Source organism: Oreochromis aureus, linkage group 16 (genome assembly GCF_013358895.1).
Source record: "Oreochromis aureus strain Israel breed Guangdong linkage group 16, ZZ_aureus, whole genome shotgun sequence".
NCBI classification, from domain to species: domain Eukaryota; kingdom Metazoa; phylum Chordata; class Actinopteri; order Cichliformes; family Cichlidae; genus Oreochromis; species Oreochromis aureus.
Window position 1 is genome coordinate 4,320,157 of NC_052957.1, and position 22,595 is coordinate 4,342,751.

Consider the following 22,595-nt stretch of genomic DNA (forward strand, 5'->3'; position numbering starts at 1 on the left):
TGTTTTGAATTTCAACAAGACTGAGGCCATGATTGTAGCTCCTCCTGAACTACACTGAAAAATCAGTCAAGTAATTGCTTCCTTTTGCTCGTCCAACATTCATAATTTTGGTATAGTATTTGTTTCCACTTTAGGCTTTAACTTTTATATAAAATCTATTTGACATTTCTGTTTCTTTCATTTAGGTCTATAGTCTCCTCAGCTGAACTGGAGAAAATGATTCATGCATAACATAATGTCCTTTTTACCAGCTTAGTTAAATCATCTCTTTTTCACGTCCAAGCTTTACAAAACGGTGCAGTCAGACTGCTGATGTGTTTTTCTTTGGGAGCTCACGTCACCCTTATGTCATACTTTCCATTGGCTCTCAGTAGATTTTACAATTCATTGTGAAATTCACATTCTTGCACAGAGATCACTAAGTGAACAAGGTCTATTTATCTCAGCTTGTTTTTACCCCTTCAATCACAGACTCTGAATTTATTAACTGTTCCTTGTTAGCGACTGAAGACCAGGAGAGGGGTAGACGGCTGAGGACAGCTGATTTTTATTGTTATTTATGTTAATTGATTTATTGTCACTTTTATTTTATTCTTTTTGAACTTGCCTTTGTATTATTGTTAACAGTGTTTTGTTTTAATCTTCTGATTTATTTTTATTGTGATTCTTCCTCATTTTAATTTATTTGAATGTACAGAACTTTGTGACTATATGTCTGTAAAACAGGTGTATTAATAAACATTATTTAATCAAACAAAGCTCAGTTCCTTACTGCAGAAGAAAGGTAATGAAATGTTAACGAGATGCTGTACAGCTGGCTGGATGAAAACCCTCTCTCCCAGACATTCCCATAACGGCATCCAGACCAGCTGTCTTTCCATTCTCCATCCTCTTCACAGCTGCCCTCACTTCCTCCTTACCAATCCTCTGCACTTCCTAATTCACTAACTGTACTCCATCTGTCCTCCCCTCTCTCTCCTTTTCTTCCTTAAAGTTCCTTTCATCTTATCAACACACTCTCTTCGCATATTAGTACATTACCATCTCTGCCCTTACACCATAACCTGCTGCACATCCTTTCCAGCTCAATCTTGATGTCTAGCTTAAGTGAAACTGGGACTGTTGTGGAGGGCCACACCAATACGCTGAATTTAATTCTGCTCAATATATTTTCTCTTATAAACTGCTACTGGTAAGAGTAGATGTTTACAAGTGAGTAATAAAAATATGAAACATGCATAGTGAAAATGCCACAATTAATCAGCATTGCCAAAAACAACTATGAACAAAATGTGAACTGACACAAACAAGAGAAAAAGAATACAACTGAAAAAGAGTAGAACACAAACAAACAAACATTTGTACATATTTGCAGATTTTGCATTCAATTAAAACTGGGTGTGAGTTTCATATGGTTGAACCCACTGCGTGGATATGGGGATCTACATTATGTGGTTAGGTGAGTCATCATTAAATAATAATAATAACAATAACAATATTAAAAATATTGGTAATAATAACAATATAAGTAATAATACCACCGCCAGTACTATTTGTACCACTACTGATGGTAATGATAATACTGAGAAAAAGACGACAAAAAAATCAAATGAAGCTAAATAAAGATATTCATGAAAATATGAATTAAAATAATGATAAAAGAAAGGTGAGAATTGGTAACAAAAATATATATGAAGTTTCCTTGTTGTTAATTACGTCATCTGCTATTTTTCCGTTCCTTTTTTTCTTGTCCATGGAGAGCAATGCGGTCTGTTTGGGACTTAAACGAGCGCATTAAAGTCGGGTTCAGTAAGAGAGGATCTGTATCTGGATTTGTTAAACTTCATCACAGAAATTTTGAGATCCAAAGAGAACCGACACCTTATAAGCACATCTCCGTGTGCGTGGAAAGTCCTGACTTGAACACTACTGACACAGTAGATGCCAGTAAGGAATCGAAAGTGCAACAACGTGCCTGTGATTGGGCGCTCGTGCCCTGATAACGTTACCGTGTAGTTACAACACCAACAACATGGTGCGGGGTGTTTTGGCAGTGACTTACACAGCACCTCCCGGTGCAGAATAGGCACACAGCATGAAAATCTAAGTTCCAGGTCTGGATTTATTTCCGTCATTTTATCCTGCATATGTATCTTTGTTTTAAAAAAACACAGAGAACGTCAAAACGCGAAAGTTTTAGGAGTACTATGAGCGCGAGGTAAGTGTGGAGGACTGGTTTGTCTACTTTTCAAATGAAAATGAAATGAAATACGCTACATAGAAATTTGTTCGCCCACTGATCATACAGTAAGTGCGTTTTCTGAACCAGGTCCTCAGACGGTGTCTGACCCGATGGCACAAAAAACGGCCGAAAGCATCCAGTGCACGGACAGGCTGGGCTCCTCGACTGTTAACCACGTAATAATAGAGTTCGTGATGTACTGCGGGAGAGCGGTGTTCATCTGCTACCCTGTGTATCTGTTAGGCTATCTGGGCATCAACATCAGCTGGGTGTTGCTGTGCGTGTTTATGCTCACCTACTGGAAGAAAAATCGCCAATGGAAAGTCGCCCGGATCACATCAGCCATCGAGTTAGTGGACAATGAAAAACGCGCGATCAAAACCGAGCTGAGAAGTGCCTTACCGATGGCATCCTGGGTATGTTCTGTTTTTCTGTTACAACCTAAACTTCTGAGGAAGGTCTTTAATCATCACACCTCTTCATCTTCCATCAACGCCGTCATGCATGACACTGTGACACGTCAACTTCTAACTTTAATGCTTTTCCCCCAAAGGTGCAATTCTCTGATGTAGAGAAGGTTCACTGGCTTAACAAGGTACAGTATTCAAACGTTTTTCACATGTTGAGAGTGATAGCATCTATTAAGTCCTTTTTTAAAACCGGTTCTCTCGGTGAGATTGAAATCTCTTTTTCAAGAAAGATACAAATGACTAAAAACAGGTGCAAGAGTAGTTGCAGATGCACAAATACAACAATTTAAAATGTTCACATTATGCACTGTGATACGCAGAATTCAATTCAAATTAATTCAATTCAATTTTATTTATACAGCATCATATCACAACAACAGTCACCTCAAGGTGCTTTATATAGTTAATTAGACCCTACAATAATACATACAGATATCATATGAGCCCCTATGAGCAAGCACTTTGGCAACAGTGGGAAGGAAAAACTCCCATTAGAGACCTATAGATGCACTCATAAAACAATATCACCATAATCAAGTGGAGACAAAATTGTGGGTTGTGCAATGATCTTGCAGCTTATGAATGAGGTAAAAAAAAATTCTATATAAAAACCAGATCTTCATCTTTTTTCATTTTTTTTTATAGAAAAGTCTCTTTATCATCCAGCCAGAGTCTCAAGTATCTATAACAATCAACTGTTTCAGCTTTACAACCATAAAAGGTTTTAATGTGGACTGTAGGGTGATTCAGTAAGAAGGACTGGATGTTACAGTCCCTGATAATGCATTGCTTTAGATGGAGAGACTCTTGAGGGATGGCTGTTATGAGGAAAGGCAGCCCAGAAACTTTGTCAGCAGCACGCATCGTTGTGTGCCTTTTGCCCAGGCTAATCTGCCATTTTCCTTCCTTGGTTAGGTTTAGGGATGAGAGATCTGATCTAGCTTATCATTTTAAAATTTGGGACACATCATCAGTAGTGGACCTTGGATTCATCGGGTGTTTCGGCCATTATCACTAGACACCCTCATCCAAGGAGGCCCTGCCAGGGTTGATCAGGCCCTGGAGTGTGTCACTGGTTTATGCTAACTTGTTATTTCTCTTCTTCTTTCTTCTGTTTAGTTTCCTACAGTTTATTTTCTATCTATTCACTGCAACTGAGAAATGATACTTACCTCTTTAGCATTTATGGAGCCTAACTTCTTCAAAGGGATAGAAAAGGTGATAGAGAGAAGTAAGACAAAAGGGACAAGATAGGAGAGAGCAGAGAGGAGAGCTGGAAGGGGGGCGCCTGATCTGGCTTCCCACACCTCCCCGCCGGATCGGGCTGTACTGGATACCTTTAGGTGACCTCATTAAGATCAAGTAGAATCCTACCCAGTGCAGTGATGAGGTGTCTGTCATCCGTCCTTCCATCCACAATTCCCAGGAATCATTCCTGCCAGATTACTGATCAGAGTTTATGATCACCTAATGAATTTATGGGAGTTCCTAAAACATGCTGATGCATGTGAATGAGGACTTTATGAGACTAAAAAAAACAAAACAAAACAAAACAAAAACTTTCAGAGAAAGAGAGAGACAGAAAGAGCACAAACCTACAGCCAAATTAACAATCTGGTATATTCTTACAAAGATTCAATGCCCTAGCCAGCTCAGCAACACCAAAAGCAAAGAAAGACCACAGAAGACAACTAAAGTGCATGATAACAGAATTGTTTCCATGGTTAAGAAAAACTTCACTGCATCTAACCAGGCCAAGAACACTCTTAAAGAGGTAGATCTATCATTCACAGAGCAAAAAATCAAATAGACAATGACCCAAAGTATAGTGTAAGAGTTTCACAGGGCAATAATGGATATTCTTCAGTGGCCAAGTCAGTCACCTGTGCTCAACCCAACACAGCATGCTGAATGCAGCGACACAAACAAGCAGCAACTTGTTTTTTGGAATGTATGTGGTATTTGTTTTCAGGCAGAAAGAATAACAGTTCAGGAATACGTGACAAAACATAAGTTCTCCTCATACAGGAAACAACTTCATTATGTTATAGATTTTAATTGTACCCAGGTCCCTATTCATGGACATGACTGACACAAAAAGAAAGAGTTTATAGAAACAAATGATTTTCTTTGACTCCTTTTTTACTTACCCGGAGGGAACCCAGGTAAACATGGGGAGAACATGCAAACTCCACACAGAATGACCCTGGCCTGATGGAGGCATTGAACTCAGGACCTTCTTGTTGTGCGGCAACAGTGCTATCTACTGTGCCACCGTGCTCCCATATACTTTATATACCCTTATATACCTTTTATAGTTATTACTGTAATTTCTATTCTGCTGAAATTAACACAATCCAGAAGATATTCGAATTCCTCTATAACACGAACTTACCTCATTTATCTAAAGTAGATACAGATTTCTTAGACTCTGTACTTTACACTGTACTTTACTTCAAATGCCTGATAACAAGATACCAGGCCCTGATGGATTCCCTGCTGTATTTCTTAAACATTTCAGATCAGTGGTGGCAATGCTTTTCTGCAGAACTGTGACAGAGATCAAAAACAGTGGTCAAAACCAGACACAGACCCTAATCTTCCACCCAACTACTGACCTCTGTCATTTATTAATACAGACATTATTCCTCCTTTTCATGGTTCCTCTCAAATTTGGCTTTGGAAAGTTATTCATCATTGTATAACAACTTTATATCACACACAAAAGGCACGATATCACAATGTTTTACTCTTCAGAGAGCAACCACTGTCTCTCTTATTATTTGCAATTTCCATTGAAATAGAGAAAACACAGCAGGTGATGTCCATAGTTTCTACACTTCAGGCATCACTGACAGCAAAATGTTTTCATCAGGCATTAAAAACAGGTTTTATATTTAAAATCACGTTAATTTGGAAAACTAATTTTGATTGCCTGAAAATGGCTCATTATGTATAAAAACTGTAACTGCTAAACAGCTAAAGAAGTTCTTTTGTTAAACCCCTGACAGTCTGCACTTCAATCATGTTTTGTTGTATGATTAAAATTCATTGTGAACAGATGAAAAAACGGGTCTTTGTCCAAAAACGGATGGACCTGGTTACCATATGTTGACCTGAGTTTTGGTGTAGTTAAGGCCCTGGTGATCTAGAGTACACAAAACCTACACCTTGATGCTCTGGCATGAGGGCAGAAGGTCAAAGTCAGAGACAAATTAGCTGAAAGCAACATGGAGACTGCAGGAAGTGCAGACTATACTAATTAATTACTAACAAAAACATTTTACAAATGAGTTGTAATTTTAGAAAGCTAAACAAAGCATTTGATACTTTAAGGCTTTTAGTGTTAATCTCAGTTAACGTTGTGAGTAAATTTCAGTTTGCTATTCTGAATCAAGTGTTCACATGTTTTTTTGGTCATGTGTTGTCAGGTGTTGAAGCAGGCGTGGCCTTTTTTTGGGACGTACATGGAGAAGCTACTTAGAGAAAACATCCAGCAGTCCATCAGGTTCTCCAGTCCTTCACTGAAAACTTTTACTTTTACCAAAATCCACTTTGGGCGCATTGTGAGTGTCTTTGATTTGTGCAGTTCTGAAAAAGACATTTATTCATTGGAAATGCGCTGGAGGTGATGTGTTGTGGCTGAATGGTTTTCTTTAAATCCTTCTTTATTTTCAGCCTCTCAAGATCACTGGAATAAGAGCATACACACATGAAGTGGAACATAAGGAAGTGATTCTGGACATGAACATAAGGTCAGTCAAACCCATTTTTTTTTACTTTAAATTCCAAGTCGTGTGCAGGATATTTTCTCTTGCCATCATTTATGTCTGACCAGCTCAGTTTACTCTGCAGTTATGACGGTGATGTGGACATTCGTGCTGACGTGAACTCAGCAATGACAGCTGGTGTGAAAGGCGTTAAAGTGAGAATCTCATTTTCCTGTTTTCTCTCCATCATCTGTATCACATGCTTACTATTCTTGTAAAACTTTCTCTGAATCTTCCAGCTCCAGGGGATGATGAGAGTTATTTTAGAGCCTCTTATTGGTCAAACACCGCTGGTGGGAGGAGTCACTTTTTTCTTCATTCGCCGCCCTGTAAGTGGCCACAGATTTTCTCAGCGTGGAGTTGTAAGAAGTGTAGCTGTGTGTTTAATATTGTCTAAAGCTCTCTTTTTTCAGACATTAAAAATAAACTGGACTGGCATGACAAACCTTTTGAGCAGCCCTGCCTTTAGGTCAGAGAATCTTTAAAAATAATCCTATTATTACCGATTCATCCAGAATTTTTGATGTTTGCTTGTCTCACTCCATCTTTCGCTTTACAGTTCACTGTCAGACGAGACCATCATGAACATCATTGCTTCTTTTATAGTGTTGCCCAACCGCATGTGTATTCCCCTCATAGACCAGGTCAAAATGGACCAAATGAGGTTTCCACTTCCTCGTGTATGTACCATCACATTTCCAATTCACACATTTAGCTTCACCTTATAACTGGCAGCTACTTCGATTTTTTGAATAAGCACAGTGCATTTTAAGATTAAAAAAATATTTTAACTATTTGCTCTTTAAACCTATTTTTACCTTTACTTGTTAATTATACAAAGACACTATCATTAATATGAATCTTGTGCTTTTCCTCATAGGGGGTGGTGAGGGTCCACTTGCTGGAAGCCAGGGACCTGCTGGCTATGGACACATACGTGATGGGTTTAGTAAAAGGCAAATCAGACCCCTATGCCACACTCAGAGTGGGTAACATACACTTCAAAAGCAAGACCGTGAAAAAGAATCTACATCCAAGATGGAATGAAGTGTATGAGGTAGGCTAACACGAATTCCCCCACACAAAATTCAAACACATGTATTTCATACCCTGTAATGCTGGGTGTGTCACTCATCTTCGGTTTTACTTGTTTCATTGTATTGTTTGTACAGTATCAGTATCTAATATTCCATTTTCTGCATGTAACCTTGTCTTCTTAGTGCTTTTAAAAACGTCTTCGCTTTCTTTATCTGTGCAGTTTGTTGTCCATGAGGCCCCAGGCCAAGAGCTAGAAGTGGGGCTGTATGATGAAGATGTAGATAAAGATGATTTCCTTGGAAGGTATGTCATACAGCTTTGAGTTATGATGATGTTGTTCTTGGCTTTTCCTTATCTCATCATGCAGGTCGCAGTCCTCGTGCAGAGTCAGTTATGCCTCAGTAAATTTCTAAGGAAAGCCCTTCTCATAGTTCTCGGCATCAGTGCATTCTTACCTATGAAGGGCTTATAAAAAATCTAACTAATATTGACATTAACATTGTGGTTTTTATTTTACATTGGCTGTCTGCTTTAGCTATAACCTCGATTTGGGAGAAGTGAAGAGCAAGAAACAAATGGATCAGGTGAGATCTTTTACCCTGAATAAGCTGACAAATGAAAAATGTATCTAAAATCAGGGTTAATGGAATTGAAATTGAAAGAGTGTACAAAAATAAATTTCTTGGAGTGATAATTGATGATAAGCTGAGCTGGAAGTCTCATATAAACCATGTGAAAGCAAAAATTTCAAAAACCATTGCTATTCTCTACAAAACAAAGCATGTCCTGAACAAGAAATCATTATACACACTTTATTATTCTCTGTTGCTTTCATATATGACTTATTGTCTAGAGATATGGGGTAATGCATGTAAAACAAATACTCTTCCTATTTTCAAGTTACAAAAAAGAGCTATAAGAATTACAAATCAATCGAACTATATAGAACCAACTAACATTTTGTTTATTAATCTGAATACCCTGAAATTGTATGATTTAGTTGAATATAAAATGGCACAGATAATGTATAAAGCACAACATAACTTGCTTTGCCACAGTACTCAGAAGCTGTTTAAAGTCAGAGAGTCAATATGACTTAAGGGGAATAGATGTCTTTAAAAAAAACAAGATAAGAACAAAGATAAAGCAGAGACGTGTTTCTGTTAGAGGAGTTAACCTGTGGAATAGTTATGATGGTGATTTAAAAAGGCGTAGTTCATTTTCCTTGTTTAAAAACATGTTTAAAAATAGAGTATTAGAAAAATCTATAAATCAAGAATGAAAAGAGCAAAAATAAAAATACTGAAACTTTTGGTTGTTTTGCTCTGATTATTTTAATAAAATTTAATTTGATGTAGTTACTCATCTCAGGTGGACAGTTATTGTTTTGTTTTGTTTTTTGTTTGTTTGCTTGCTTTGTTTTGTTTTACTCTTTGCTTCGAGCCCTATGTACATGAGCTGCATGCTAAAAGATCTTCTGTTAAAAGGGTTGGCGTAATAAGCATGTGCTTCAGCCAATACCTTTTGATTAGCCTTGTCTCGTGCTTTCTTGCTTTGTGGTAGATCTTTTTTCTGCATTCACTGAGATATTTGAATGCTGATCAATAAATCAATATTCAATATTCAATAATCTTCATAACACAACATTTCTGTACCACAGTGCACTGTTTCATATAAAATGCATGTGTTGCCATTTTCCCTGGTTTTTTATTTGTACTAAAGCCTTTCAAACATCCTCTTACTCTTGCAGTGGTTTCCTTTGGAGGATGTACCACACGGTGAAGTTCATCTTAAACTCCAGTGGTTTTCCCTTCAGACTGACACCAGCCTTCTGCAGGAGGTACAGCAGCCCACTATTTCTTCAACATAACATTCGAATTTGTATATTTCACTTTGAACTAAAAGCAGCAGCTGTATGTGTCTCAGTGTCCAGCTGCTGTAGAAATCACGTCTTTCCTCTCACAACATTTTCTTCCAGTCCAACAACGACTTTGCCTGTGCCATACTTGCGGTTTATCTGGACAATGCCACAGATCTACCTGTAAGCATCTTCTGTTGATAAGTAGTATTGTTCTTGTTGTTGTCATGCAAATGTGCTCAGCTGCATTTTTGTCCTGCTCAGAACTCAGACCACCAGAGGTTCAGGAAGAACTCAAAAGAAGCGCAGGTAAGACGACAGCTTTTTTAGCACAATGCATCAGGCTGTATTCTTGTTTTTCTTGTTGCAATTTGTTTTAATGCCAAATTTATACAGATATTTGGATCAAATGTGCAATATTAGCTCTAATAATAGAGACGGCAAAGCAAGTCCTTCACTATCACTTGTTTTGATCACATTGAGGACCCTTATATCTTTCTGTCCTAAACATGTTTATAAAAATATCTGTGATTTTTGAGTGTTAGTGGGAGCTCAAAGCTTATTGAGTTTGCCAGTGAGAGTATGTTTTCTTTTACAATAATACATGAGCATATTAAAACAAAAGCTTTGTTTTAATTTTATTTACCTTATTTCAATGTCCTGCAGCTGATAGTGCTTTTTTATATTGATGCCAAAAAGCCATATCAGTCAGGTCATCTGCTTTCTGTAGGTGTTCTAGATGTGCCTGTGCGTGTTCAGAGGTGGTCTTTCCTGTTTGTCTGGCGCATGCCTGTAATTGTATATGCCTGTGTTATTGCCAGCTGCTCTTCATCTAACTCCTTGAACCGAGATATGTTCAGATTAAATTTCCCAGCCTTAAGAAACATGCAGGAAGGAAACTTAGAACATGTAGGAAACAGACATTTTTTTAAAAGTAAGGTTCTACTTTCACGGATTTCATAACTGATATAAATTCCATTCATTTGGTGTTTTAGCTAATTAAAAGCCAACTGGTAGAATTATTAAGGATTTTTTTTTTAAATAACAAAACTCTTTTACTCTTTTCTCAATTCAAGGTCTCCTAATTTCATTAGTACTGTCCTCTGCTGGTTATAATATGAAAATGCAGGATAAAAATAAACTGAAAACTTAATTTCTTAGCTTTATGCATCATTATTTGGAAGTGCAAAGACGGAGGTTGGCCATTAGTATTTTTTCTGCTCCAGTAATGATTCTCAGCATAAATGTTTTTCTTCTTCCTCGTCTTAGTTGGTGTGGTGTGGTTTATTACAGAGTTGAATAAAGAACGTTCCAGTTTATTGTTGGAAGACTCCCAATTTTGGTTTTGTACAAGCCAAATAATATTTTTATGAAAGGAGTGTCATAAGAATGCTACCACAGAATCCAGGTGAAGTATGAAGCAGTAAAGTAGTTGCAATTATATTTTTATATAATCCCACTCAAACTCATACATACATTTGATAAATGACATTTACAAATCTATAGAGACACTGTGAACCATTCTCCTCATGAGGACTTCATCCTGAGTGTTTGCAGGATTCCTCGGTCACTGTATTAATTAAACACTGCTTACAATTGGTTATGCAGTAATCACATTTACTTACACTATAATTAGTTCTTTGTTTCCTGTAAAAGGCTGACTTGTTACCTCCCTTTTGTGCCTACCTTTAAGGATTTGTGGGTAAATATAATTACACAGTAATTTCAAATAAAATTCTGTGAAATTCCATTTAATTACATGGGACTTGGTCTTGGTCTAAATAACTGTTACCAAAAATTCTGTTTTCTGCAAAATTAACTACATTTAAAATATGAGTATAAACAACCAGATAAACTAGTTCTTCAGAACACCTTTAAAGTCAATATAAAAATCCAAAATATTCGCCCGGTTATAGGAAAAAGCTCACGGAGACCTCACAAAGCACACAGAATTCATCACATAATTATGACAAAATTCACTCAAAAAAAAGGAAAAAAATATGGAACAGATGTAAACCGCTACCTAACCTGGTTGGCAGAGGTTTACAACTACAAGGCAGGTTTTATGTTTTTAATATTGACACTGACTGAAAGAAACAGATCCACTTAACCGTATTGGAATTGGAATAGAGCTCTACTGATGTTCTGACCAGGTCATTGTTTTGCTTTGTTTTCAGATCACAAAGAGAGCAGCCTTTCCCAACAGCTTTGTTGAATTTTCCATTGACAGCGATGTTCAGAAAAGCAAGGTATTGCTCTCACCATACCATAAAAACACATAACTTTTCCCAATGATATCAAATATGATCATTAAAGCTGTTATTATAGCTGTATGGGCACTTGCTTTAAATGGTAATGCTTCACCTTTTTTCATTAAGTTACAATTTGTTATGAATGAAAAAGATCACTTTTATGATATTTACAGATTTTAGACCATTTCTGCTACCAGGAATATCAAATCTGAGGTCAGAGTAGAGGTCTACAGATCAAATGGAGATATCATTTCATTTGAAATTTGATAAAAGCCTAAATTCAATAAAACTGAAGAATAGTTTGGGACGAGAGGCCATCTGAAAATGAGCACCTGCATTTTTGTCAAAATTCAAGTCTTAAAATCAATTTTTGTCATTTCTGGTTTCAAATAAGAACGTGTGTCACTTACCTACCAACAGTTTTAAGCAACATTTTTAGGTTTAGTGACCCAAAATAAATACATTTTGACTGCATTTTATCTGGAAGCATTTTGACTCTAGATCAGTGAAACTATTATAAAGTCCATTGAAAACATACTGCAGTTACAAACGCATAACACAGTAACTGTCTCATCTTTTTGCAGTGAACTTGAATTACTATTGATGGACTGTTTCTCCAGGTTGTGTATGCTTCCAAAGACCCGGTTTGGGAGGAGGGCTTCACCTTCTTTGTGCGTGACGTCAACGTGCAGCAGCTCTTTGTTCAGGTTTGTTATTTATTCCAGAACAAATTGCCGTCAAAAACAACCATTTGGAAAGTATTGTATTTAAAAACTTGACTATAATCACTGCTGCTAATAAAAACAATATAGTGCTATATTTATCATGTTCCCAACCACATTTAATTGTCCAATTTTGATTCAAAATGAAACTTTTACTACAATTGACACGAATGATTCTGAAGCATATTCTGAAACCAGACCTCTTTCAGTCTGTCTGATCTCTTCATGAGGTTAATGTAATTTGTGTTTTTTTTAATATTTTTTTTGTTCATGTGGTTCAGGTGAAAGAGCCTGAGAAGAAGAATCCACTCGGTATTCTCAACTTGCCCCTTAGTCGCCTCCTCAACACCTCGGACCTGACTCTAGACGAGTACTTCCTGCTAGAGCACTCTGGAGCAAACAGCCAGATCAAACTGAAGGCCACGCTCAGGGTGGGCAAGCATACACACACCCATCTGTCTTCCTGTACAAAGGAAATGTTCTCTGTTGGTTTCCTGATTGTCTTATTCACCTCCGTCATAAGTAGCATTGCTCATGTCTTCTATCTCACACAGATTCTTAATTTGGAAGAGCTTCCACCCAAGACTTTCATCAATCCTTCTTCAGAAGTCAAACAGCAACAGGCCAGAAAAGCAGGGAATACCTCAGTCTCCAGTCCCTCCGATGCTCCATCCTCCTCTCACACAGTTTCCTCCAACAATACCCCTGGTCCCTCGACTCCGAACCAAGAGACAGCTTCACCAAATCAAGGTTATTTAGCTCAAGGCCGTGGCTCCTTCCAGGCATCTAAGAAAAGGAAATCATCTGCGAATGTGCGCCGGTTCACCTCTCACAGCCTGCGGTCACAGAACTCCATCACTTCATCCAGTTTTGACCCCTCAGATGAATTCTTATTTCCAGAGTGAGACTTTGTTCTCTGCGTGTTCTTTAATGTCAACTTCTAACCTTTCCAAAGATATCCTGAACTGAGCTGGATGCTGCATTTTCAAATAAGTATAAAAATAAAACTGACCTTTGCCATTTTTTTCTCTTTAGTGCCATTAGGAATCATCGGGGTTCATTTGGAGAGATTGAGCTAAATGTACGCTATGTAACCCTGAAACATAAGCTTATAGTCTTTATTATCAGATGCAGGTATGTCACAAAAAACTGTTCTCATTACTATTTAAGTTATTAAAAGGCTTTAATTAAAATATACAGAAACAGTTATCCTAAATATCGTGGCCTCTCCCACACAGGAACTTATTGCCCTGCAGTGAGAACAGCACAGACTCTTATGTCCGCCTGTATCTCCTCCCCGACCAAACCTGGAAGCATCGTAAGAAGACGCATGTCAAGAAGAGGATGATCAATCCTGTCTTCAATGAAAAGTAAGTCTAATACGCTCTTTCATCATTTTCTATTTGTTTGTTTGTTGTAAAGGAATAATTTATATTTTTATACTTTGTAGTTTGTGTGTCTTTAAAGCAGACACTGAGATGGTGTCACTTTCTTTTCGTTTACCTGCTTTCATGACAGGTTTGAGTTTGATGTGTTACTTCAAGAAGCACAAAGTAGGAAGTTGGATGTGTCTGTGAAAAACAACAGCATTTTGGTCTCTCGAGAGAGAAAGGACATAGGCTCGGTATGTTAAGCTAATTTTGAAGCTGAACTACTCATTTGGTATTGATGTCTTAAAATATTTTAAAAAATATAAAACTATATATGGAACAATATTTATACATGTACATTTTTGTTTTACATATTTATGCTGACATTTGCTTTTTATTAAAAAAAAAAATCCTAAACATATATTGCATGGTTTATGAAAATATAACTTGAAAAATATTTTTTAAATATTTTTAAATAACCAGTACTGCTATCATAACAATTGTAACAAAACTAAGCAATATTTTTTTGTGCTAATAACACTCATGCTGCTCCTGGTAAATTGTGTATTTTTCTTCCTGTCACAAGCTTCAAATCCTTAAAAGCTTAAAACTCTCTAACTCAGCTAAACTGCTTTATGTGTTTACTCATTCTTCAGACAAATATACGACCTCTCATTTTCCTACTTTTGTTCATTGTGGTTTAAATATTTATTTTATTTTCTTCATATGTGGCATAAATTGAAATCCTAGCTGCTTTCACTATCACACTTTTGCAGCTTGTTCCAGACAATTAATGGCAGTTTTGCTTCTTTCTGCAGGTAATAATAGATTTATCAGAAATGGATCTAGTCAAAGGCATCACAGCGTGGTAAGGGGGCCAGTTTTCTCTTATTACAATTAGATTTATGTGACACTGAATGTGAATGTGCTGACTTTAAGTATCAATACTTCCTTCTTTTATTGTCTTGCAGTCATCAGTTTTGTAAAGAAATTTGTAAAGAAAATCCTCCCTGACCAGCTTAATTAAAGGAACAGTTTGACGAAAATTCACATATTGACTTTCTTGCTGGGAGTTAGATCAGATTGATGGTTCTCTATTCCTCTGTCTTATCTGGTGGTAAATGAAGCTCCAGCCTGCAGCTCACTGACTTAGCACAAATAATGGAAACAGCTACAGCGGCTTTGTCCAGCAGTAATAAAATCTGCCTGCACCTTTGTTGCTGGGCACTTTTTAACTGGTTTCCTTTTTTCTATATAACTTCCTGGAACGTCCTTGCTGCTTTTATGGAAGTCTCACATTGTTTTTGTACCAATTACACAATTGTGAGGTGTAAGAAGAGAAGTGTTTCTGTTGTTCTGTGTTTTAGCTCATTTAGCTGAAGTACAGATAAACTTGTGCAAACACAAGACATCCACCAATCCATCTGTCCACAGTTCACGACAATCACTATTTCATCTACAGTATTGGTCAGATTTCAGAGAACAATCACAATTCCAAAAATGTTAGGAAACTGTGTAAAACATAAATAAAAATAGAATTCAAAATGATTTGCAAATATATATAAACCCATAATAGAATATAGAATTTAAACATATGAAATGTTTAAACTGAGAAACTTTCAAGAAAGTCTCACCTTATTTTAAATTTCATAGCTGTAACATGGTCCAGAAAAGTTGGGAGAGGGCAACAAAGGGCTGGAAAATAAGTGAAACTGAAAAGAAACTAATTTGTTTGGCAACAGGTTATTAAAATGTTCAAATATATAAAAAAACAAAACAAGTAAAGACTTGCAATCTAAGGGCTTACACATCTGGAAAGTCACTGTCACTGCTCAAAGGTATAAACAGGTTTTAGAGGAACTTATGCTCCCGTCCAGGTGATGCCTTTTTCAAGGAAAGGCCTTGCATATTTCAGCAAAAACAATAATAAACTGCACCTGTTAAAACAGGATGGCTGATCTCTTCAGATGGCAAATGTTTGTGTGCTTTTAAAAGACGTGTGTTAAACATGATTTGGAAACAGTTATGCTATGGTTCTTACGTAATAATGGTTCCAACCTGAACTCATGGTGAAGTTGCATATTTGTTATTTTATCTGCACTTTGTCCATTTTCAATTTTCACAAGTCAGATTCCAGTGAAGCAAGATCAATTTTTCATGAATGTGACCATCTGTGCGCCTCCTTGACATCTCAGTGGAATTGAATTCTCATTACTTTGTGCAATAGAGCCACCCAGTAACAAGAAAACTCATTTAACTTGCAGCAACAAATACATGTTTTTTAAATAACTGGTTGACCAAATGTGGTTGCAGGGCATGGACCCTAAAAAAACAGTGTGTACATGCTTATTTTTTTATCCACACGATCTTATGAACATTTCATGCTTCTTTTCTCTGAAGGTATGATCTCACTCTGCCTGAGATGAGGAACTCCATGTAGGAAGTGGAACAGAAAGATACTTCTGTGTGCTGCAAAAGTCAGCCTGGCTTCCAGACAGTCCTATACTGAAGATCTTACTTGGAACAGAATAAACCTGAGAGCATTCTGGTTCTCTTGTTTCCACGTGTTTTCTGGATAATATAACAAAAACCAGTGGTTGTTAATAATATAATTTCTAGCCATTAGAAAATATTCGTTTCTCTACAGAAACAAGGCAATGTCTGTATTCTGAATGTTTTATCTGAGCCAAAGCTACCTTTGTAATTTTGTGTAAATAGTTCTTACAGTTTTTATGCAATATACTGGGGGGGGGGGGGTGTAAATAAATAAAAGAAATGCGTAGATGAGTCAATACAGGGCACAGAATGTTTACACACTTTGATAAACACTGAAACGCACAAACTCATACTTACATGTACGGTATGCATTTTAAACCTAAAGACCTCAGACCAGCTACATTAATCTATTTTAAAAACTCACTCACAGCCTTTATGAATAGCTTCAGTTGTCAGCTGAATAGTTCATAGCTCAGTTGGTATTTGGTAAATTGGTTTCAACAGGCATCAGAATATCAGAGTGACTCTATTATTAGAGTGTCAAACATTGATGGTGGGATGGTAAAGACTTTGTCTTGACTAGTAGTTTAATGTTTTTTATTAATTATTGAGCACAGAACCAGTTTCAGGTTGTTGTTTTTGAGTTGATGTTTAAACTGACTTTTATTTTTTACTAATATTTATGGCAAATAAATATCCTCCAATAAACACATGGTGTATTTGAAATAATTTCAATAAGTGTATGATCATAACAGATTTCTTCATCTTGATCTACCTTTGTGTATCTTTATTTTACAACCTCATTCATTCTTTTAATGTATTGAGGAAATAAGAATATGTATATGCAAGCACAGTGACTGTGCAGGAATGTTTTTTTTCTATATTCAGTTATTATAATTTAGAAATATCTCAAAGAATGCTGAAATGAAACCTATGAAGTATAATTACGAGGAGCTTAAACTAAAAAAAATGTTTATGGGAAAGTATACAGTATTATATAGATTATTATATATGAAGTACGTCTTTATTAAACACGGTTTTGTTTTTATTGCTTTTCTTATTGTTCTTAGTTTCTCTGTTTTCCACTTCTCAGCGCTGTATCGGAGAGGGGGCGGTACCACCACGTGCCACACAATGAAAGGACTTGCTCACCTAAACATTGATGTTGCCAGGGGAGATGAAAGTCTAACAGACCCACGAGGACTTTCACGACATAACGTGAAACACAGAAACAGTGTTCACGACAGACACAAAAACTCCAAAGAAAAGCAAATAAAACGTGAATTATTTTAAATATGAAGCTTTAGATTTTTGTTGCTGTTCTACCCAAACGTTCACGCGCGCGGGTCTTCCTGTTGTCCACAGGTGTTTACGCGAGGTCACCGTTAATCACTTGGCAACTGTCCTAGCAACGGCACAGAGCTTCGTTAACGGTGGTTTTATGGTAATTTGGCACAAATATGAGTTCAGCGAAGAAAAGAAGAACTATCACAGGTAGTCGCTCACTTTTGCCACCGAGTCCAGCACAGGTAAGTTCAGAATACTTGAACTCGAATATCGTCTGCGTTTCTGTGCTGCTAACTGAATGCGACAAAAAAGTTAGGAAGCCGGTGTTGGCACACTGCGGACGTGAAGTCCAGCCTATGTGTGTAAAGAAGACAAATGAAAGCTTAACCGTGGATGTTATAGCTAATTATTAATATAGCTAATTATTAAAGTTAATTATTTTCTTTATTCACTCATTTATTTTATTGTATGTGTATGTTTGCTTTCATTTAGGTTAGCTTAGTCTTATTTGTTTTCGGGGGGGAGGGGACTTGACTCAAAGTCATGAGTCTTTGTACCATAATAGATTCCAGTATTCTGGAGTCAAATGTCCGAAGTCATTATTATTATTAACAGTTGAAGCTTGGCTGGTATTGGGCCGTGCAACTGGACAGTGATCTGATGCACACCAGTAAATCTCCAACAGAGCGGCTGAAAAAAAAAAAAGAATTCAGGCTCTGCCCACTCACAGTTCAGACCTCAACCCACTGAAGTGCTGCTGTTGGATCTTTAAAAAGAGGTGTGCATAAATGACTGGTCTCAGACCTCGATAAGCAGAACCAACTGTGTAAAGATGAGTGGACCATAATTCCTCCACAATGATGTGAGAGACTGAAAGCCATACAGAAAAACCCTTACTGGTACTTCACATTATTGCTGTTAAATGTGCTTCTGGGGTGTGCTTTTTTAAGGGAGTCCTGAGGAGACTTTATTTCACATGGCTGTGTATTTAATTGTTTTAAAGTTTGTTTTTATTTTTCTGAAGTCTTTTGTATTTCTGTTAACTCAGCAATTATCTCAATTTCTAATTTTGTTTTTGATAACTCCAATAACCTCGCTCCACTGCCCAGGTCCTCAGAAAGCAGCCCTGGATGGAAGCAAGACCTTCATTTTCGCTGTTTCCTCTAATCACACAGAAACCTGATGGGACTGAAACAGCTTCAAAACGTGGGTTCATTCCTCTAGGTTTTGAGTTCTTGCCTCTTTTTTTTATGGTTTTATGCCAGTCGTTTTGTTTGTTTTTTTGTAGCTTTACAGTTTACCTTCCTGAACTGTTTCTGTGCTGTAGGAGATGAGTTAAGTGATGAGGCAGGCAGCAGGGCCTTTCAAAGCCATGGCAGAGCTCAGACCCAGTTTGAGGACAGAATGTGGATGCAGACCCGTTGGACCTCCAAGCGTCGCAGCAGAATCCGCAAAAGCATCAATCGAAAAAACCCGAATCTCAGAAAAAACCTGGTTAAATTTATATGGTGAGTTCACTGTTTATTTCTGGTCCTTTATAGGTACTTATTTTACTGTTATAGTACAGATATAATTCTCTACAACAGTGACTACCCTGCAAATAAAAAAAGCCATAATTAGAAATTAGAATAACTGCTATAGTCGGCCTTAAGCCCTCAGCAAAGGAAAGTCCCAACAGTCTCTTGCCCACACTCTCTTGTGGGGCATTTATGAGAATAAAAACAAAAATAAAGACTCTTTAATTTGGTTCTTGCACAGTTTTCTGCAAGTCTCACAAAGCTTTCTTCACAGGCTGGGACATTATTACACAGTGGTTGTAAATTTCATTACAAAATAAATTACCATGACGTTTGAATGTATCATACAGCCACAGCCTTCTGTCATGAAGCTAGCAACAAATAAATGATCTAAAACTGTAAACAGACTCTGCAGTTTTCACAAAGTTGATTTAGATATTTGTTCTGCACAGGCTCTACAGGGTCCAAGTTAAATGATGGCCTTGGGCCAGTAAAAATTATGCTGGACAAGTTTTTTTTTTCTTGGTTGTTGGTTTTCCTTACAGTCAATATTTGCACTTAAAAACCATAAAGCCCTAAATAGAAACGAATGTTTAAAATATAAAGTAGAGCATGTTTTATCTCCTCCCAGTGAATGGTGATTTCTTTCACAGTAATACACTAATTCAAATAAAAAGCAGCTAAAATAAAAGTTTATATGCTGATAAATGGACAGATCTTTATGTCAGATTTCTTTTAAGTTTTGCAGAAGGCTGAGAGCAGCCAGTCAGTCTCTTTCTAGCAGCAGTGGCCGCAGCATGCAAGGGAAAGCACAGCTTTTACTCCTCTACATTATTTTAAAACCTTAGATAGATGCTTTATTTCTCATTGATATATATGATATCTAAATTATGCTAGCAGTATGTAAAGTAATTAAAGTTGCTTTTTTGTGGGCCTGAAAAAAACATATTACTGGTTTGGTTGTCCAGCATGGAAAAAATGCTTTGCATGTTGACACCGGGCTTTGAGTTTGACATGTGCTCTGTGCTTTGGCAGCATGGAAGGGATGTGGCTAACCACTTAACCACACATTTATGGATGGTTTTTACATTAATATTGAATATACATTTTATGTTCTTACTATAATGTATAGAAACCTTTTTCAAAGGCAATTCTGTACTACAAACCATAACTGAGACTAAAGCATTGCTGCTTAAATGTGTTTAATATATGGAAATATTGTTTAATACGATAAAGTGGCATCTGTATTTACTCTTTTTTGCATTTTCTGACTTAGCCAGCAGGAAGAGGAGGAGGAGGAGGATGGCAAAACACCACCAAGTGGAGACTGTGAAATGGTAAAATTAAACTGTGTGCTTCATGTTCAGTCACTTTTTTATTGTGTATATCCTCATTAACAAGATGTTGGACCTGGAAGTAAAAAAAAAGCATGCAGGTTTAGAGATCATTCATGTAACAAGTTCAATGGAAACATAAAGGTAACAATCCTGCAGGGAATTTGTAAAGAAGACTTAAACAATTTTTCTTGTTTACTTCAATATCATCTCAGTTGTGGTTTTGAGCAGTTCTTTTTGGAAATCTTTATACAATATAGTAATCATGTTTTCTCAGTTAAGTCCTTGCAGTTGGTAACTGCAGGATTTTTTATTTACTGTGAATGATTTCCTTTACTTAAAAATGCATTTTGATTTGGTAGTATAGTAAATACAAGAAGTGAAAACACATTTTGTTAATTTGAACTTCCATAGTGTTCCACCTTAAATAAATGAAAAATATACTAAGAGAAGAATATATTGCTAAGAATTACTAAGAATATATTGCAGGTTATTCAGAAAGCACGCACAAGAAAAATGTGTGTGCCCAGTAAAAATGCGATATTCACATGTTGAATCATATCTTTGAGCTGCATATAGGTACAGATTGATTTTCTGGATATAGATGGATAATTTTATTAACTATTTTTTGGCTTTTTTTTGTCCTGTTAGAGATATAACTACTACATTAAGAATGGTATAGACCTGGACCATGTGTCACCTCTGGAGGAATCTTGGGTGGAGAGCATTATGAAAAGGGTCTCCCCAAACCTGAGGCGCCACAGCACATCACTGGAACTGCTGGTTGATGAGATCAAGGAGGACTACTTGCACAGCATCAAGACAGCAATCTGTATTTATTCATATATACTTAATATATACATCGATCAGCTTGGTCTTTTAATCCGCAAATCATTCTGAGAATTGTTTATGAAATCCAAAACTAATTCACAGTCTTTTTTAATTTATACTGGGTTAAAAAAAACCTGAAGAGTGTAGTAGTTAGATTAATAAGATTGTGGTTTCATTGTGGGGTTTTTGTGTGTGTGTGTGTGTGTGTGTGTGTGTGTGTGTGTGTGTGTGTGTGTGTGTAATTGCAGTGAGATATACATTCAGAGAATCAAAGGAAAGTGACAAGGAGAAAGAAAAAGATGTGCCCCCTCACAGACTAGAGTAAGTCTACAGGTTATTTATTGCATTAACAGCCTCTGCTAGTATTCATAAGCAGTAACTACAAGCTTAAACAATAAATTCTATATTGTGTAAAGGCTCGTGGAAAGTAGTTCTTTCCTTACTGGCCCTATATCTTTTACTATCAGAGTGGAAACGGTGCCAAAACCATGGAACAAGTCTTTTGTTCATGCACGCAAGAGGATCCGTGAAAACCTTTACTCCGTCAACCCCACTGTGCTGAAAATACTCTACCTTTGGCATTTCTCCTTCAAGTAAGTATGCTTGGAAACGTGATAGCCTCAAACTAATTTGGTTAAAATGAAATATTTTTTAATTTAGAAACTTTTAAATTACAAATGAATAATTCATTTAGTCACATGCACTATTTGTTGCACTTTGTTGCACTTGTCATAAGTTAATGATTCTGGTTAAAGCAATAGTGTCGGGCCATCTATCATATTTTTTATATAATAATATTTAAGATGTCATTGCAAGTCAGAAGCCTAGTATGCTGAAAATAGACTGTTGTTACTGGTATTTGGAAGCTCTGTTACGTAATAATTGATGGTGTAAATATAGATCTCTTTCTACTTTTTGAAAATTTGTGGCACTGAAACATTGCACCATGTCACAAACATTGAAAAAACAAATGATCAGTGTACAAGATTCTTGTTTGCCCTGCTTGGTTAACTGGTTACAGAAATCTCCGGCTGATAGATGTAGAGGAGTTCCACCGCAGAAACGAGTCCATAGAGCTTTCTGAGTTTCAGCAGATTGTCACTCGACATGTTGACAGTGCCAGAGGAATCCTTCTCCAAGAGTAAGTCTGCTTTATCACTAAATACCAGCATACCTGTGCTCAGTGAAATAACAGTGAGAAGATAACTTTGCACAGATTTGATTTTAAAAGAAAAAAAAAAAACACCATAAAGGTAGCTAAAAAGTAAGTAGAGATGGCACGATACCACTTTTTAATGTCCGATACCGATTCCGATATCATAAATTTGGATATCTGCCGATACCGATATGAATCCGATATAGCGTATTTTGTAATCAGTAAAACTGTTTTTTATAAATATCTTGCTGC

The 22,595-nt window shown here is 36.7% G+C and overlaps 2 protein-coding genes across 4 annotated transcripts in view; both read left to right on the forward strand.

Annotated features, from left to right (window-relative positions):
* Positions 1-1,925: 1,925 nt before the first annotated feature.
* LOC116333425 (extended synaptotagmin-3-like) lies at positions 1,926-16,926 on the forward strand. 2 transcript variants are annotated; one of them, XM_039600015.1, is made up of 24 exons: positions 1,926-2,218; positions 2,330-2,658; positions 2,796-2,837; positions 6,144-6,278; positions 6,391-6,467; positions 6,568-6,637; positions 6,722-6,811; positions 6,896-6,951; positions 7,042-7,162; positions 7,363-7,539; positions 7,741-7,823; positions 8,056-8,104; positions 9,271-9,360; positions 9,499-9,561; positions 9,643-9,687; positions 11,556-11,627; positions 12,251-12,337; positions 12,634-12,783; positions 12,907-13,253; positions 13,388-13,486; positions 13,591-13,722; positions 13,871-13,976; positions 14,541-14,590; positions 16,123-16,926. In XM_039600015.1, exons 2-24 carry the CDS (start codon positions 2,353-2,355, stop codon positions 16,160-16,162), a joined length of 2,487 nt encoding a protein of 828 aa, XP_039455949.1. In that variant the 5' UTR covers positions 1,926-2,218; positions 2,330-2,352; the 3' UTR covers positions 16,163-16,926. The 2 variants fall into 2 exon arrangements, with proteins under 2 accessions (XP_039455949.1, XP_031612519.1); XM_031756659.2 differs by having other exon boundaries at positions 6,722-6,951.
* Positions 16,927-17,457: 531 nt separating this feature from the next.
* Positions 17,458-22,595, forward strand: part of dnah7 (dynein, axonemal, heavy chain 7) — a 74,242-nt gene continuing 69,104 nt past the window's right edge. Inside the window, exons 1-8 of one of the 2 annotated variants that reach the window (XM_031756651.2) lie at positions 17,458-17,747; positions 18,615-18,711; positions 18,833-19,013; positions 20,299-20,359; positions 21,008-21,188; positions 21,436-21,508; positions 21,655-21,780; positions 22,209-22,328. In XM_031756651.2, the coding sequence (XP_031612511.1) occupies positions 17,679-17,747; positions 18,615-18,711; positions 18,833-19,013; positions 20,299-20,359; positions 21,008-21,188; positions 21,436-21,508; positions 21,655-21,780; positions 22,209-22,328 (908 nt within the window). In that variant the 5' untranslated portion in view covers positions 17,458-17,678. The remainder of the gene's footprint in view (positions 17,748-18,614; positions 18,712-18,832; positions 19,014-20,298; positions 20,360-21,007; positions 21,189-21,435; positions 21,509-21,654; positions 21,781-22,208; positions 22,329-22,595) is intronic. The other variant, XM_039600289.1, reaches the window with a different exon arrangement.